Consider the following 17,479-nt stretch of genomic DNA (forward strand, 5'->3'; position numbering starts at 1 on the left):
ACTTTAAAGCAGCGGTACCCGAATTCTTTTGGCTTCGGAACCCTTTTCGTTTCACCATTTTTCGGCGGAACCTTAGCTTAAGTAAGAAGTTAACTAGACGTAAAATATACTTAGGTACGGCTCGTGGCGCGTGGTAGTGCACCAAAAGGTTATAATATGGTTAGAGACATATTCAGTATACTCAGGCGTAGCATGGCCACACTTGCCAGAAAATAATTTGGCCACCCTTGACTTTGTGTATTATGTGAATAGTTTTCAGTTTGAAGACTGACAAAGTAAACGCAAAAAGAAATAGATTGGGTTTGTACACGTGCGAGGCGAGCGAGTGCGATTTTTTTAACTAAAAAAAGAAGTTCCAAGCACCCGCTAGCATTGAAAGACATTCAGTGGTAGCCGGTATCGCGAGCGAAGCAAGCGCGAATTTTTTTTAGTTTAATTACCTACACAAAATAAACAAAACCACTGTAAATTAATAAGGTCTCAAAAAGTACAACATTCACACAAAAAAGCAAATCCAAAATAATAAGCAGCTAGCGAAGAAAGCGCTATTGCTTTTTCTGAACCAGAGGAATAAAAAATAAACATCAAAGGAAACCTCGACGGAAGAGCGCGAAATTTTTTCTTTGCTGGATACTTGAAAGCATCACACGCAACATGGAGTCGCGAACGAAGCGAGCGCGAAATTTTCGGACTCGCGGAGGTGTAAAAATTGGAAATAATGTCACACTTTGATTCATGGTAAAAATAACCACTGGAAATACTCATATGCCGTGTCATTTCACGTCCTGTCAAATGTATGAAAACGTATAATGCTGGCGATGAAATAAGCCCAAAAAATGCGGTGATTTTTGTCCGACTCGCTACCTACTTATGCCGATTGCCGAAGACCTGGAGGTATTAAGTTAATCTACAATTTGTAAAAAAACTGAATTAATTTATCTGCTGCCGTGGCCTTCCCCTGCGCTTGTCGCGAAAGTACGAGACTTACACTCCCGAGTGGTACCCACCTACATGGTGCCTAAATGGAATTTTGGAATGCAATATTTAAAACAATTTATTTTAAAATGAATAATAATTTAATATTGTCAAAAGTGAAACGATTTATTTGAATTTTCCACGGAACCCCTGAGGGCCTGTCACGGAACCTCTGGGTTCCGCGGAACCCCATTTGGGAACCGCTGCTTTAAAGCATTCGTTCTAAGGATTTCGACAGTAGCATCTCGTGGTGTTGCGGACTTTGTGACTAAATTTCTCTTTTCTTTGCTGATGTTAATTTCTATTTCCGCACGCACTAACCGATGATCACTTCCAGTTGCAAACTTGTTTAGCACTGTCACATCCCTTACTATATCCTTCCTGTTGCTAAGGATGTAATCGTATTCGCTTTTGTGAATTCCATCTGGATGCTTCCAAGTCCATTTTCGTTGCGGCTTCTTGTCAAAGAACGTATTCATGCCATACAATTTTGATTGTTGAAGGTATTGGACTAAAGTTACACCTCTGTCATTCCTAGAACCCAAGCCGAATTTTCCGATACACGTCTCGTGGTCCGATTCTATCGCGCCTATACGGGCATTAAAGTCTCCCATTACAATGTTAAACCGAGAACCACATAATTTCATAGCAGATGTTATATCCTCATAAAACTTTTCGACATCCTCATCAGTGTACTTATCACTCTTGGTTGGTGCGTATACTTGTATGACTGCTAATGTGTACTGTCTTGACAGCTTAAGTTTCATATAAGCTACTCTACTGGATATACAACCAATTTCTAATATACGATGTTTTAGGTCTTTTTTAATTAAGCAGCCTATTCCGTGCTGCCCTTCTTTTTCGCCTTCTTTGTGGTACAACATATGCCCCGATGGTAAGATAGTCACTGCTTCACCGGGCCTGCGTATTTCACATAGTCCAAGAATATCCCATTTTATAGTGAGTAGTTCAGTTTCTAATTCCAGTAGATGTTCTTCTGATGACATTGTTCGGATGTTATAAGTGGCAATAAGTAGTCGTTGTTTACGGCAGTTAGTCAACTCCCAGGGATTCCTTTTCGCACCCCTGCCCCATCTCACCTGGCCACTGCTCGAACCAAGGAGTGACGGAGCGCTGGGAACTCGGGGTCGATTTTTTGATTTCTTTGACATTCTTACTTGGAGGGGTTTTAGCAATAATCACCGCGCCAGCCACGACGAGTTGGTGATCGCAGTACTGCAACCGGTGAGAACAATATGTGTTCGCGCTCGCAGGTAATCTCTATCCTGACCGTAAATCCCGTTAGCCGAAATCCGCTCGAAGATAGGCTGGCAGGCTGCTTCCCACTGCCAGGGCTAAGTGCTTATTTAATGGCGGCACTAACTCGCCATGTCATAGGATCGTCGTTGGGTAGTTTGCGGATTTTCTTGGAGATGCCGATGCCACTCAACATCCCGCCGCTCCCTGATAACCCTACCGCCTCGGTCCGGGACTGCTTATTAAGGTTTCCCTATATTCGCAGCTATCCTACCTACTATAGGACGTGTCACTATCCGCCACCTGTGACCCGGTAAGTAGCTGAGGCTCGCCCTTACTACAGCTTTACAATATCATACAGATTTTACAAACCCCTCCCTATATTAATTGTCTCTCTCTTATCCTTCAAATAATCATTCCACTGGTCGAGTAGGTGCTAGAGATTGTCTTGTGTACATTATTATGTTTGCTTGTTGGAGTTGATATAGATTTGATTACGTTATCGCAGCCTATGATTTGTACCATATACAAATAAACGTTGGAAATTCCTTTATTTTCGATAACTACATCTTATATTATTTTCTATGGCCTGCACATACAAATAAGAAAGGCTAAGATTTTGCATACCCAAATTCACAAAGTTAGCATTTCCGAACGAAAACAAATGACAGTGACAGCTAATCAATTGACATTTTGCAGTATTGAAAATCGGAATTTCGTTCGTGGTGATTTTTCCGATCGGTACTTCGGCATGATTGGCATAATAAAACTGTTCGATCGTTTTGTTTAGTTGTGCATTGTATGTATTCTTAAATAAATATTTAGAATAAGTGCCGTTTTCTGTCGTTTACTTCGATATGTGCGTAGTATGTACATTGTGAGAGGTTATGTTATGCCCTTTACCTTTTCAGGGTGAAAAGTGAGTTTGTTTGATTTTTTCTTTTTATATCTGATAATACTTTGTAAATTCGCATATGTTTAAGTTTTTTAGCGTTACGTAATGTTCGGTATTCTGTTTAAGGAGTAAATATTGGTAGTAAGACATTATATGCTTGCCTTTGCAAACATTGTGATTACACGAATTATGTTTCGGTATTCTGCAGTCGGTGCGCTGACCTCATTTATGTAAAAAACATGAAAGTTTATCTGTTAGCTATACTTACATATTATCATGTTAAGTTTACGTTATTGTGTTACTTACTTGATTATTCTATAATCCATAAAATACAGCATTGAATTAAGTATGTTACTATTACTGTATTGATTGCATGGTGTTTTATGTCAACTCAGTGAGGTTCCATTAATAAACTAGAGGGGCTTCAATTTCATGAAAGGTTTGCTTTACTCTAGAACCCCACTCAACCTTGAGACCAAACTCCCACAGCAATGATCACACCACACAAGTTCACAAATGATTTTTGTTTATTACTCTGTAAAAATGAAACATGTGTATCATTTGCAAATATAAGCTGTTGTAAGCTTGGAGATTGAAAGTTGCTCCAATAATTAAAACATATATTTTGATTGTCTCACTTTCCAGAATTATATCAGAATTTTTTATCATCACCTTGACAGTCATTGAAACTTGTTTATTTATTTCTTGATTTATTTAGTTTAATTTATCTTGAGGAGTGGTTTTCTTTTGTTACTATGCTAACAATTCGTCATACCTTATGTATTTCATTGCTCATACATAATGTTATTGTCTGTCTTGAGTTAAAATTAGACTACATACTGACTGTTACATACATAAGGCTTTTTGAGCTACAATGTACATGTTGCACATAAAATTAAATGAGATTCCTTCTATTGTATTCTTTCAGGTTTCAATATTGTCTTTCTATTAGACTGCTTACTTTCTCAACAAAACCAATGTTTAGAAAACATGTTGTTTTGTGGATACTGAGTTCTTCACAGAATAATACAGATTTTAAGTTCACTTACTCTGTTCTCCATATGTTTCTTTGTGTAAAAACATACCTCCCTTTTTCTGGGGAGTTTGTTAAAAAGATAAAATAAATAAAATTGTATGTTATCTCTCATCAAGCCTCTTTCATCAGAAAAAAACCTTTCCAGGTTTTAATTCAGAGTGAAATCAATTCTTCTTATTTCAGCCAATAAGTCCTAGATAGCAATGCCATCCTCTACTTAATGGTGAAAGTAATTTCAAATCTATTTCTGATATTAATTTATTCTTATAGGTAATTACCAGAGCCATGGACCCGAACATTTATGCTCTGGTCCTTGACACCCTGAACCGTGCCACCAGCCAGGACCCGGAAGTGTTGAAGCCAGCTGAAAAGAAATTACAAGAATGGGAGCTGGAACCTGGCTTCTATTCTGTTCTCTTGGTAAGTCTTAAGTAAACCTTGGTAAGTTACAAAAAATACTTGTGTTCATGAGATCATTGGCCAATCATCTTATGTATTTGAGAAAATTAAAATCATACGTAATCTGCATCTTAAATATTTAATTTAGTACAAATTTAGTCATGGAATTATGTTCAAGACATATTATAGAAATAGAATCCTTATGGAATTATAAAAGATATCTCACCTCTTTTCAGAATGTCCTCTCAAACCACTCCATAGACGGGAATGTAAGATGGTTGGCAGTAATGTGTTTCAAGAATGGTGTGGACCGTTACTGGAGGAAGAATGCTCCCAATGCCATCAGTGATGAAGAGAGGATAAAGCTGAGGCAGGGTCTCCTCAGCACAAGCATTTTGAGTGAGCCAGTTGCTCAGATTGCTACTCAGCTAGCTGTATTGATTTCCAAAATTGCCAGGTAAGATTTATCAACCATTTAATTGTATAGGTTTTGAGTTGATGTGTAGTTTTTAAGTAAAATACCTGCAGAATGTATATCATAGAATCAGTAAACAGGTTTTGTTATTTTAAACTAAGTCTTTTACTTCTAGCATTTACTTTAAAAATCAAATTATTCCTACTCATTAACCAGCTTTGTTAATCACCAGGTTTGACTGCCCAGCCAACTGGCCAGACTTAGTGCCAGAGTTGATGGGTGCACTGAAAGCGCCACAGCCTCTGGTTCAACACAGGTCACTCCTAATCTTCCATCATGTTGTCAAAGCATTGGCTTCCAAAAGGCTTGTGGGGGATCGACGAACATTCCAGGTTAGTGGATCTTTGATAATCTGAAAGTTAGACATTTGATCTTCGCACATAAGCAGGGGAGTTTTGTTCATACATTTGTAGTCACGATTAGCTAATTTAGAATCGGCAAAGCTATTTAGACAAGAACTGCAATGTGACGTTAAGCCTGTGTATCTTTCGTTACATATATAGAGTACGTACTAGATGTCTCTTTGATAACAAATCCATTTCCCTTGTGCACTATGCATATTGTTAAAGTTACTCTTATTTCGTAGGAGCTAACAAACACAGTATACTCGTTCATCCTTGCGCTCTGGCACGAGAACACAGAGGTATTCCTCCGACACATTCAAGAAGGGGCAGCTACAGAACTCATAACAGAACATCTAGAGAAAGCACTTCTATGTCTCAGGATATTGAGGAAATTGACAGTGTTTGGCTTTAAGAAGGCACATGAGAGCCAGGATGCTATGGCCTTCTTGAACGTCGTGTTTGACCGCGCTAAGACCAGTTTGGAATGCAGTGAGTATCACCTTACAGCAGAGAATCTTGACCAATAATAAACCACTGTATCAATAAAATTTCGCTAAGATGTAAATTGACGTCAAAATCCTTATTATTAATTACCAAATACCATATTAATTACCTTTATAAACTCATTTCAGGAAAACTCCTAAAAGGCAGAGGCATTTACCCACTGGAGCTTTGCGAAAAGTTCATAATACATTTGACTAAAGTGGCTCTTGGAGTACTATGTGCCCAACCATTCTCCTATATGCCTCTTATCAGGCCTTCATTGGAGTTCGCTCTATACTACTGCTTTACCGAGCAAGGCATGGCTCTGATATATGAACGGTTCACGATACAGTGCCTCAATATTGTAAAGGGAATCCTGCAGTGTGTGGAGTATAAGCCGCCGAAAGGAGATCAGGGGAAGGAGCCATGTAAGTTGTTTTTAAATTATGAAAAGTTTTTAGGATTGTCAGGCAACATGTATTTGTATAGTTTGTCTCGATGGAACTACATCGCACACGCAAACAAAATTAGCCGGCTCCTGTAAACAGGCTATCGAAAGGCATTTATCGCGTTAATTTGGTCTGGTGGGCCAAATTCATGTCATCAAGTCACTTGAATTTGGTTGACAGAACTGAACACATATGTCGCTACCTCGTGCTTCCTACTAATCGCTGTTTTCCTGGTAGTTTGGGGCACGGAGCTTTAGACCATAGCACTTTCAGGCTTCATTGATAATGCCATAAACCTTTGTAACATGGAGATGAAAGTGTGAATATTGTTTAACTGGTTATCTTCTCTTGTAGTGACTCTCCAAGCCCACCAAGTAAAGATGGAGGTCTTAGATGCCAACACGCTCTGTCACATGTGTCGCCATCTCGTGTCTCACTATTTCTTGCTGAGCGCTGATGATCTCGCGCTGTGGGATGCGGAGCCCGAGAGCTTTGCCACGGACGAAGCCGGGGAATCTTGGAAGTATAGCTTGAGGGTGAGTAGATATAGAATATGGTGAAGTTGCTAGATGTTTCAGACATAATTATTGCAAGCTGCAGTTTTCTTAAAATAAGGACTTTTATGTGTGCTTACAAATTACATGAGACTCATCATCCTCCGAGCCTTTTTTCCCAACTATGTTGGGGTCGGCTTCCAGACTAACCGGATTCAGCTGAGTACCAGTGCTTTACAAGAAGACGACTGCCTATCTGACCTCCTCAACCCAGTTACCCGGGCAACCCGATACACCTTGGTTAGACTGGTGTCAGACTTACTGGCATATGACTACCCGTAACGACTGCCAAGGATGTTCAATGATTGGTGTCTAAGATATACTTAGAAAGTACATACAAACTTAGAAAAGTTGCATTGGTACTTGCCTAAGTTGGGATCGAACCCGCGCCCTCATACTTGAGAGGTTGGTCCTTTACCCACTAGGCCACCACGACTTACAAATTACATGAGACTATACTTACGTAAAATTTTACACACTAGATACAAAAGTTTTGTATTCGAAAATGTTGGACATATAATGGACATTTATATTCACCCCATAAAATCGTTCCTGATATACATGTTTTGTTTTTATTTATGCCTCTAATCCTAATTTTTTAAACTAACGTTATGTAAGTTTACGTGTATATTTTCTTCCCAGCCTTGCACAGAAGCGTTGTTCATGGAGCTGTTCCAGTTCCGGAACGTATTAGCTCCGGAGCTGGTCCGACTGTTAGCAACACTACAGACACAACAGATATCGCCTGACGACTTGCCCGGGATACTGAAGAAGGATGCCATTTATAACGCCGTTGGATTAGCTGCTTTTGATTTGTATGATGATGTAAGTATAACTTGTACAAAAAAAATATTTCCGAACTAAAATATTGTGGGTATAATGTATTGATGGTTTTTTGTCTAGGTTGACTTCGACGAATGGTTCACGAATGTCCTCAGTCAAGAACTTAAGATCAAAGATAATAACTACAGAATAATACGAAGAAGAGTCTGTCAGCTTATTGGTAAGCAATTAATTCAAGTACCCCCCTTATCCAGCAGTTAATAAAGTCGACATATTATGTTTTTTTTTTGTCTTTCATGACAGGTCAATGGTGTGGTGTTCGCGCCTCTCAATCATTAAGGCCAGCAATGTATGCGGCCTTACTAGAACCTCTGAGTCGGGTAGATGAAGATGCTGCCGTCAAACTGGCGGCGGCTGAAGCCTTGAGGAGTACTATAGACGATTTCAACTTTGACGTAGAACAGTTCGCGCCGTACGCCCCGCATGCAATCGCTGCGCTTTATGAACTCCTGGTAAGTGTGTGGGGATATAATGGCAACTGCTAGCTTTCAGATTACTTTTACGTGCGAGGCCTACTGTGTATCTTCTTGTATTGTATGACCTATCTTTACATATCGATCTGACTTTTTAGTTTCATAAAATCCTGGTAATTTTTATTCTGGGAAATTGCTATGGATAGGATGTGTTTATAAGAGGTTTATAAAAATTTTGATGATAAACCTTAGAATAAATTCAATTTTATATCGATTTTGGAACTGACTTTAAATTTTGATTTCAGGTGGAATCGGAAGAGTGCGACACGAAAATGCACGTTCTTCACGTAGTGTCGTACGTGATGGAGCGATGCGGGTCCCGCGTGGCCCGGGGCGGCGGCGCCGGAGCCCTGTTCGCGTACCTGCCGCAGCTGTGGGCGCACGCCGCCGCCGCCGCGCACAACATGCTGCGCGCCGCCGCGCTCGCCGCGCTCGTGCACCTGCTCAAGGTAATGTATCTCTGCGGCGGTATGCGCTCCTGGTAGCGTGTGCTGAAGCAGCTACAAGTTTACGTCAAATAACTTTGTGACTCCGAAGTTTCCAAAGTCAAAATGTGCGAAACGATACTCTGAGCCTTCGCTAGCCGTGAAATAGTGGACTTTCACAACGGCAAAGTTATTTGACGTAACTGTAACTTTGTACCACCGCAACATCATAAACTCCTGATAGCGCTATGTAGTTCCTACAGGGAGACACTTCAAGAATTTCTGTTATTTTTTTAACTATAGAAATGATGCCACTTAACTCTGGAATGTAACTTACTCGTACATCCCAGTCCATCAAATTCTTACCCTTTTTCTACCCAGGCGCTAGGCGAATGTCCTCCAAACATCCGACCCTGGATCCTCAGCGTGGTGAACGAGTCCACGAAACTAACGGAGCCAGCACATGTCTATCTACTTGAAGACGCGCTGGAACTCTGGTTGGCTGTTCTAGAAACTTCGCAGGCTGCTGATCCCGCGACTTTGCAGTTGGCTGAAAATCTACACCCAATATTAGGTAAGTCACTTGTAATTTTCACATTGTACTCAAAAATGATTAGGAGAAATTGTAGGAGAAGTGAATTTACTATGTGGTGGGTTTATTTTAGGATCGTTAATGATGACAGTTAAACTGTCTATTATTATACTATTTGGGTTATAAATAATATGTAGCAGTGAACTTCTACCCCCTTAATAAACACGGATTTTTATACCAAGAAATAAGAAGGAACAATTATACATTTTCGTCGATGTATACTTTGATTATTATAAGTCCGTATTTATTAATAAGAGCCTATGGTATTGTATATGCAAATCAGATTTTTGTCTAGATTCTCACATACGCCTGGAATTGCTATACTTCTACCTAACTCTTCAAAACACATGCACAAATACCTATCGATTCTCCACAGAACAATCATCGGAACACCTCCGGATAGTGGTATACATAATGCAAGCCTACACACTCCTCTGCCCCGAGGAGTTCCTCTCAGGGCCGGGAGGGAAGTGCATGTTCCTCCTCGAAGACATGCTGAGTGACATGAGGACTGAGGGAGTCATTACGGTACTCAAAATGGCGGAAATCTGCATCAGTGTCACGTTCCCCGAGCGGAATGCCTTCTTGGGGGTGAAAGTCATCTGGCCTATACTTATTAGGGTTATACAGTGAGTATTTTTTGTGGTTTTGATTGATTTAATTTTAGTTCATAAGTGTTGTGTGTTGAAGTTTTCTAATCAGAAAGTGTTGCCAGTTAAGTAAATTCATGTTAAATTATTTTGCCCATTTTTAGTCGACGTAAAAAAGATTATTTTACCGTATTTAATGTTTTGTAGGAATTTGGTTATTTTTGTCAATTTTTGACACCGAATTCCAGGGACTCCTATGTCCCATCACATTATATACCCTATATTTTTATATGATTCCATTCTTCTATATATTTTGTCAATAATAAAACCAGTTACTGCTACGTACACCAATCTTCCCTTCCAGCTGTCTCCTAGAAGGCGACGACCTCCCAATGGTACTCTCCGTACAACTATGCCTCGTCTCCCGCGTCATCCTGCTATCAACGGACCTCTTCTACAAAGTGGTACAAGAGGCAGCTGAATGTGTGTCTGAGTATGACTTCGATTCCGCTAAGTTGCTGAACAGGTTGCTACATGTTTGGACTGAGAAGATGAACTTGGTGACACAGGTTGAGAGGTGGAAGGTTGTTGGTGAGTTTTTTTAATTACTTTGACCTGGATACACTCTAACAACCCTATATTTCCTGATAAAATAATTTACAAACATGCAATTTAAACACTTTGTTTTTGAAAAGTTGGAATATGAGAGCACGCTTCGTTTTTAGGGTTCCGTAGCCAAAATGGCAAAAACGGAACCCTTATAGTTTCGTCATGTCCGTCTGTCCGTCTGTCCGTCTGTCCGTCTGTCCGTCTGTCACAGCCGATTTACTCGGAAACTATAAGTACTACAGTGATGAAATTTGATGGGAATATGTGTTGTATGAACCGCTACAAAAATATGACACTAAATAGTAAAAAAAAGAATTGGGGGTGGGGCCCCCCATACATGTAACTGAGGGATGAAATTTTTTTTTTCGATGTACATACCCGTGTGGGGTATCAATGGAAAGGTCTTTGTAAATGATATAAAGTTTTCAAAAAAACATTTTTCTTAAAGTGAACGGTTTTTGAGATATCAGCTCTCAAAGTCGTAAAAAGTATGTCCCCCCCCCTCTATTTTTATAACTACGGGGTATAAAATTCTAAAAAAAATAGAGGTGATGCATGCTAATTAACTCTTTCAACGATTTTTGGTTTGATCAAAGTATCTCTTATAGTTTTTGAGATAGGTTGATTTAACTGTAATTTACGGAACTCTTCGTGCACGAGTCCGACTCGCACTTGGCCGGTTTTTTTAAGGTGGTTATTGACATGGGCTGAGCCTATGTAGTGTTTGGTAGATTATTGCCCGTTTTCACCAACAATTTCTTGACGTTTCACTTAGAATCCTCTTAAGGCTCCTTCAATAATAAAGGTTATAAGGGGCACTTAAACTTTGGTAAAAACGAAATTCGTATTAAGTTTTCCCTAAATGCTCTTAGGGGATCCTTAAATATAGGTATTTGGTGGTGAAAATGGGCATTAGGTTTTTTCTAAGCCCCCCTTTGTCCCCTTTAAGGTCCAGTCGTCATTATATAAAAACTATTTTCTGTATTGCAGGTCTTGGTCTAGCAGCCCTGCTTACGACACAGAATGCCACAGTTCTGCAGCGGTTCCCGGCGATACTGCTCAACTTGACCGAAGTTCTCAATGACGTCATGAAAGTAGAGGACAACGGCGCCTATATAGAGTAAGATTCCTATTGATTCGTCGTTTTTGATTTTGTGTCTAGTTTGCCATTGGTACATTTAATATTTTCGTATGGTAACCATCCCATACCTACCGCATTATACTTTACATATATTGATAACTTGCGCTGACTACCTAGATCATCAATGCCAACAAATGCGTCCACTTAATGCTGATCTAGACGAACTGCGCTGGACTTCCATAATCTCTCTATCTGTGGATTTGCTTACCACATAGAGAATTGTAACGTGAACCCCATATGAGTAATGTGAAATACCTAAAGCATAGGTTATTGAAATCACTAACAAAGGATCTATATTTTAGTTTCAATGTAGCTCTCTTTACCACAGTGCTCTACTAGCGCCTCCGGGGTCTCGGCCGGCGTCGCCGCTGGAAGGGCGGGGCGGCGCGGCGCGCTGGGGCGAGGCGGGCGGCGCGGGCGGGGGCGGCGCGGGGGGGGCGGACACTCCTCACGAGCTGCGCAGGCGTTCCCTCGTGGCCACGCACCCCGCGCACACCATCGACCTGCGCGCTGTCACACACCACCAGGTAATTTACAACATGCTCCTAGTACTTTTACATACCGCTCTATAAGATAAAACAACAGATAGATAGAATATTGGGGATGGCCATTAGAATGCTGTCATTTATTGTCTTTATATACCATTTATTTGTCTTTATATACCACTAGGTAGCAGTGGTGGTACTACCATAAAAGCCCAAAAGCCCGGCATGCCTTGCTAAAATGCTCAATAGACTCAATAAAGAATCAATATCAAACGCGAACAATTTAAATGTTCGCACGCTTAATTCTCATCAAAACAACACAAAGTATCTACCTATTCCACGCCACCCACACAGTGACACAACACACATGAGCGCATTTGTATCAATTGTATCATCTACATATAGCTATCTCGCTTACTCGCACCGGCTTTTACCGGGCTTTCAAATACTATCTCCGTCTCCTTCGCACTTATAGCGATGTGCCGTATACGATTTCGCGGCTGCGCGAGTTTACAAGTCGCTCAGTATGGCAGATTAAAGCCGTGCATGCGCGTGACGTTGGCGCGAGTCGTGAGCTTGTCAACTCTGGTTAAGTTTTTGACACCCGAGTGCAACTAACTTCGTTTTTATTTGTTTGATTGAGAAAAGTTGAGTTGTGTTAAATTTTTTGTGTGTATTCTTAGATTTGCTCAGTGAAATAATTGTTTTGGTGACTTACATTACAGTGGAGGTAATTGTACCTTGTTAGTTGTGAGGATTTATTATGCATCCAAGTTTTGATTGGCGAAGATAAGGTAAAATACTTTGCTCAGAAAAAACAGTTAATTTCTTCATTAAAACCGACGCCTGATCTGTATATTTCTCAGACTAGTAAATCGCATAAACGAAAATTTAATAGATCAGTGTATAAAACTAGTTGGATTGTTATTGGAACCTAACCTAACCACGCCGTAGCAATGAAAATACTTTGGAAAACTGACTGTTCGACGCACGCACGCATATCTTGAGACTTAAATGTTTTTGATTAATGGTTTTTGTTTGTAGTTTTAGATGAGTTTTGATTACGTTTTATGAAAAAATACTACATAGTACATACTCAGTCGAAAACTGAACTTTCTTTTTTGAAATCGGTAAAAATTTTATTGGGCATGCGTTATTTTGAAACCCTAGGCACGCCACCGCTAGGTAGCGTATGAGCTCCTAGTACGTCTCGTCTCGTTTCGTCTTCTGAATCTGTCTATGGGCCATCGTCTTATTAAGTGAGCTGTAAACTTAAAATACCTAACTAGCCCTAACGTCAGAGTTTTCCCAAACGCGCTGACATGAAATTGTAAAATCTACTGTTCTGAGTAGCTTTCGGGTCTGTAACACCGCCAACTTCCAGACATCGGGTTGTTTTGTGAATGTTTCTTGATTGGTACTCGGACATCAAGCATTCATATAAGAAGACATTTGATCATAAAATGGCGACTTCTATTTTAACGTTTCCACTTTAACATAACTTCCAAAACAAGAACTACAATCTATTTTCAACTTCACATTACAGTTGGAGACATTGAAGAACCAGGTGGGCGCCGAGACCTTCGACCGTCTAGTGCAATCGACTGACCTCGAGACCTTGAAACAGATAAGAGAATACATACCGCTCTGAATATTAACATAGACTATATTAATATTGTACGGCTGTTGGTGTTAGAATAGAACCTTTTGGAATACTGTTAAGTTAAAGCTTGTTACTTTCGTACATCATTTTCGTTCTGTTTAGATAAAAGTACATAACTTCTTTTTCCGAGCAAATTCGGAACAGCGAAACGACACGAGGTTAAAATTCATCACATTCTGGGGCTTACCAAAAACATGGTCAAGTCGATAAACAATGATTTTCTAACATTATACAAATATTAACATAGGAGAGGACTCTTGTATTAGTTTCGCTTGTAACAATGTATGTAAGAAAATCTTGGAATCTTAATTTGACCCACGTCCCGGTCTTCGATTAGGATGAAATTAGTCACACGCTGAATTCTCTGATGACAATACCTGACAAGCTAAGAAACGTCATTACAAATCGAATATTGCTGCTTCCCCAAAATAAAATTTCTAAATTAGCAATATTCTAATGATCTCATTCTAACACCATCAGACTTAATTTATAATAATTATTATTGTAACTATGCTTTTCTATCCCATCGTCGTGTAAGCATGGACTCGACAGAGTTGCTGTTTATATTTGTACATTTTGTAACACTTATTTAAAAGTATTTAAAGTTCAATATCGCTTGTACTTCGAAACGAATACACGTTCTTTACATTTTCGACTGTAGACTTTGAACATCAGTCTTCCAATACATTGAACCTCGATTTTTGGATTCTTTTAATTCATTTGTTACATAATATGTATTTGGTAATTGGCTGACAAATAAAACAATTGCTATGACTATATTTGACAACAATTTCAATACGATTTTAAACTATGCCAAGCAATAATAATTGCTTAGTCCAATTGTGTTGCATTTTATGTTAATAATTTCATGTTTTATTATAAAACCGCTAACAACAGTATGTCTTTTATTTTGTTCATTTATTTCTACATAGAAACTGGCCTTATCATAATACATGTTTGATGATAAATCTGTGTATATGTGATATTATTACAATTTCCTATACTGTAGCTTTAAATATTGAACATGTCTGTTAAACATAGTTGTGTTACGACCGCATACAGGAACACCACTTAATTTTACGTAAATTGTAGCCAGAGAAGAATACAGTTTAAAGACTTGAAATTAAAAAAATATCGAAAGAAAATAGTTTACTGTATTGACCGATTCTTTAAAGAAGATTATTCGAAAAACAATGCAATTACGATTTATCGATTGAGCATCGATTTCTGCCAATCGACAATGCCAACTTGGCTGTATTGTGTGAATGAATAAAAAGTAAAAAATTGTGTGAGTGTTCAATAGCATTTAAAAGTATCGATAGATATTGAAAAAATAACTGTTAATAATGGCCTTTAAATTATAATAATAAAAAGTAAACAGAAATAAATATAACGAGAACTTATGATAGAAATGTTTAATCTATAGTTACATAAAACAGTCAATATTGATTTGCTAAGCTTAAGGAAGTGTGTATACGAAAGTGTTATTAAATAATAGGAACAGGATCCGTATTATTAATTTGACTACAGATTTTTTTTTTTTTACTAAATATGTATGTTTTCAAGAATTTTGTTCAGTGTTTCCATTGTTTAAGCTTATTTTGCTCTATCGGAGTAGTAAAATTAAAGTGGCTAAAACATGGTATGATATGTATTGGGATTTGACGTGCATCAACTTCGTTTTATGAGAGTCTAAGGGTAAGTTGCAACATTTAACTATAACGGTAACCAAATCCTAACCAGCCGTATACTTGCTACCAATTGTTCAAATCGACGATTTGACAGCTGAAAATGGTTCAGTTATGGTTAGGTATAGCTAAATGATGCACCTCACCGTTACTCTATAAATACAGATATATTTTATGGTATCACCCAATATTGTTGTGTTGTATTTATCCTTAATTTTCTCAATACTGACTCAGATAGGAACTAAATATCCTGTTAGTTTAATATTTTTATTAAAATATTACGGATCCACAAGGCATGGTTACATGATTTGTAAACTAAGAAGCATAAAAGTATGTTTGCTTCGTTACAATGTACTATTAAATTATAATCTCTTACATTTCATGTAACCCTACTTTAATTATTGTAAAGTATGTATGTACTATGTACGGATAAAACTCGATTCCACATGTGTGATTGTAAAATATATATAAAAATAAATACTGATGCATATTTTTTTAACGCTCGTATGTAATCTTAGCTTGTACGATGTACGGGAATAACCTGTATGGTTTTTATTGCACATAAATATACATTAACTTGTGTATTAGTTGTTATTTGACATGGTTTTTCTATGGGGGCAATTTCAATCTTATAGCTATCGATATCTTGAGAATATACAATTTCATAGTCAACATTGCAAGATCTTTGGTCCAGAGAAATTCCGAATGTTTTGAGGTAATTTTCTTGCCATACAAAAACCATGTTAAATATTCTTCTTCATAGTAAAACTTCCTTCGCTCGCTCTATAGTAAACTAATGATCTAAATAATTTGTTTAGAGAAAGAATATAAAACGTAGATAGTGCGGTGAAGCTATCTGTCCTAATACAAACTAGATTCGCTCTTATTGTAACTATTATAGAGTTTATAATTACGGAGCGATAATGTTGGCCTGAATATCTGTGACGAAACATTTTGTTAGTAAGTATATGAAATTTAAACTTCTATTGAGATCTGTGTTCCTGGTATGTGCTTGCAATTTAACAGTTCATGGATTGGTAATATATTGCATTTTTACATGTATTTTCGCAATTAATAAACCGAAGCTATTTAAGAAGGCAATAGCAGATTTTGTGTTTATTTTAGTTTTTATAATAAGTGCTGCTTTTTGTTTCATATGGGCGATAAGATCTCTTGAGCAATTCATTTATCGTCCTATTTGCACCGTACTACAAAGGAACACAGAATAGTTAAACTAAATCAAAATTCAAAATTTCACTGTTTTTAGCGTAGCCCTCCCTGCCAGGTCGTCTAGACGAGTAAGTACTAATCTAGATTCAGTCTAGTGTTGACGACGCAATGACTATCCCTATTGTTAGATCTAATGCAAATTATAGACGAAATAAATTGTTTTACAATGCCAACTTTGAGTTTCATTTTTTGAAAGCCACATTTCATACCTACCAGAATATTTTTTTCGCCACAAAATAGCGTATGTGACTAGGCTAGATTCCTTTAATGGCGTTCTGTGTATAATATAATAATGCGGCTAATCGTGTATAATGTCATTACATGTCCTAATTAGTACCTATTGATAAGCACACACAGTAGACACAAAAAGTACATAGTGCAATGTAATTACACTTCTGGACACATCTATTGGCCCACCTTGTATTTTCAGTTTCGTTTGGTCCTAGCTAAATTTTTATATTAGGTAGAGCAAAAGGTTTTTATGCAGTTTTGAACCTTGCACATTCACAATTTCATTCAATAGTCTTTTTTTGAATTTCGAATACAGAATTTAAAGAAACAAGAGACAATTTGGAGCCTGCTTGTTGATATCAAACAATCGAATACTAAGAAAACTTGGTTTTATTGGTTTACTTGGATTTAATTCTTGAAAAAGTGATTGATATCTTTGGTTTTGCAACAAACATTACTTATTCTTAATATTAAGGTGAGGTTCTCTCAATAATCTATGGATACTTCACCTGAAGTCGCCGCCCAAGCCGAGGCACTTATTCAGGCCGGACACAGCCAAAGAAACGTGAGTGCTCAACTTAATTTAAGACGATCTGTGGTCCGAAATGTTTATCGTAGGTACCTCGAGACTGGCGGCTTTGT

The 17,479-nt window shown here is 38.2% G+C and overlaps 1 protein-coding gene across 2 annotated transcripts; it reads left to right on the forward strand.

The window, feature by feature from the left end:
• The first annotated feature begins 2,923 nt into the window (after positions 1–2,923).
• On the forward strand, positions 2,924–16,779 carry LOC124636889 (importin-11). 2 transcript variants are annotated; one of them, XM_047173148.1, is made up of 17 exons: positions 2,924–3,151; positions 4,434–4,583; positions 4,799–5,019; positions 5,210–5,369; positions 5,624–5,870; positions 6,014–6,292; positions 6,668–6,849; positions 7,510–7,692; positions 7,771–7,870; positions 7,954–8,162; positions 8,429–8,632; positions 8,990–9,182; positions 9,577–9,829; positions 10,155–10,381; positions 11,390–11,519; positions 11,854–12,067; positions 13,572–16,779. In XM_047173148.1, the coding sequence occupies exons 2-17, from the start codon at positions 4,449–4,451 to the stop codon at positions 13,674–13,676; spliced, it is 3,042 nt and encodes a 1,013-aa protein (XP_047029104.1). In that variant the 5' UTR covers positions 2,924–3,151; positions 4,434–4,448; the 3' UTR covers positions 13,677–16,779. The 2 variants fall into 2 exon arrangements, with proteins under 2 accessions (XP_047029104.1, XP_047029105.1); XM_047173149.1 differs by having other exon boundaries at positions 11,869–12,067.
• Positions 16,780–17,479: the final 700 nt, after the last annotated feature.

The sequence above is a fragment of the Helicoverpa zea genome, chromosome 15, assembly GCF_022581195.2.
Source record: "Helicoverpa zea isolate HzStark_Cry1AcR chromosome 15, ilHelZeax1.1, whole genome shotgun sequence".
NCBI classification, from domain to species: domain Eukaryota; kingdom Metazoa; phylum Arthropoda; class Insecta; order Lepidoptera; family Noctuidae; genus Helicoverpa; species Helicoverpa zea.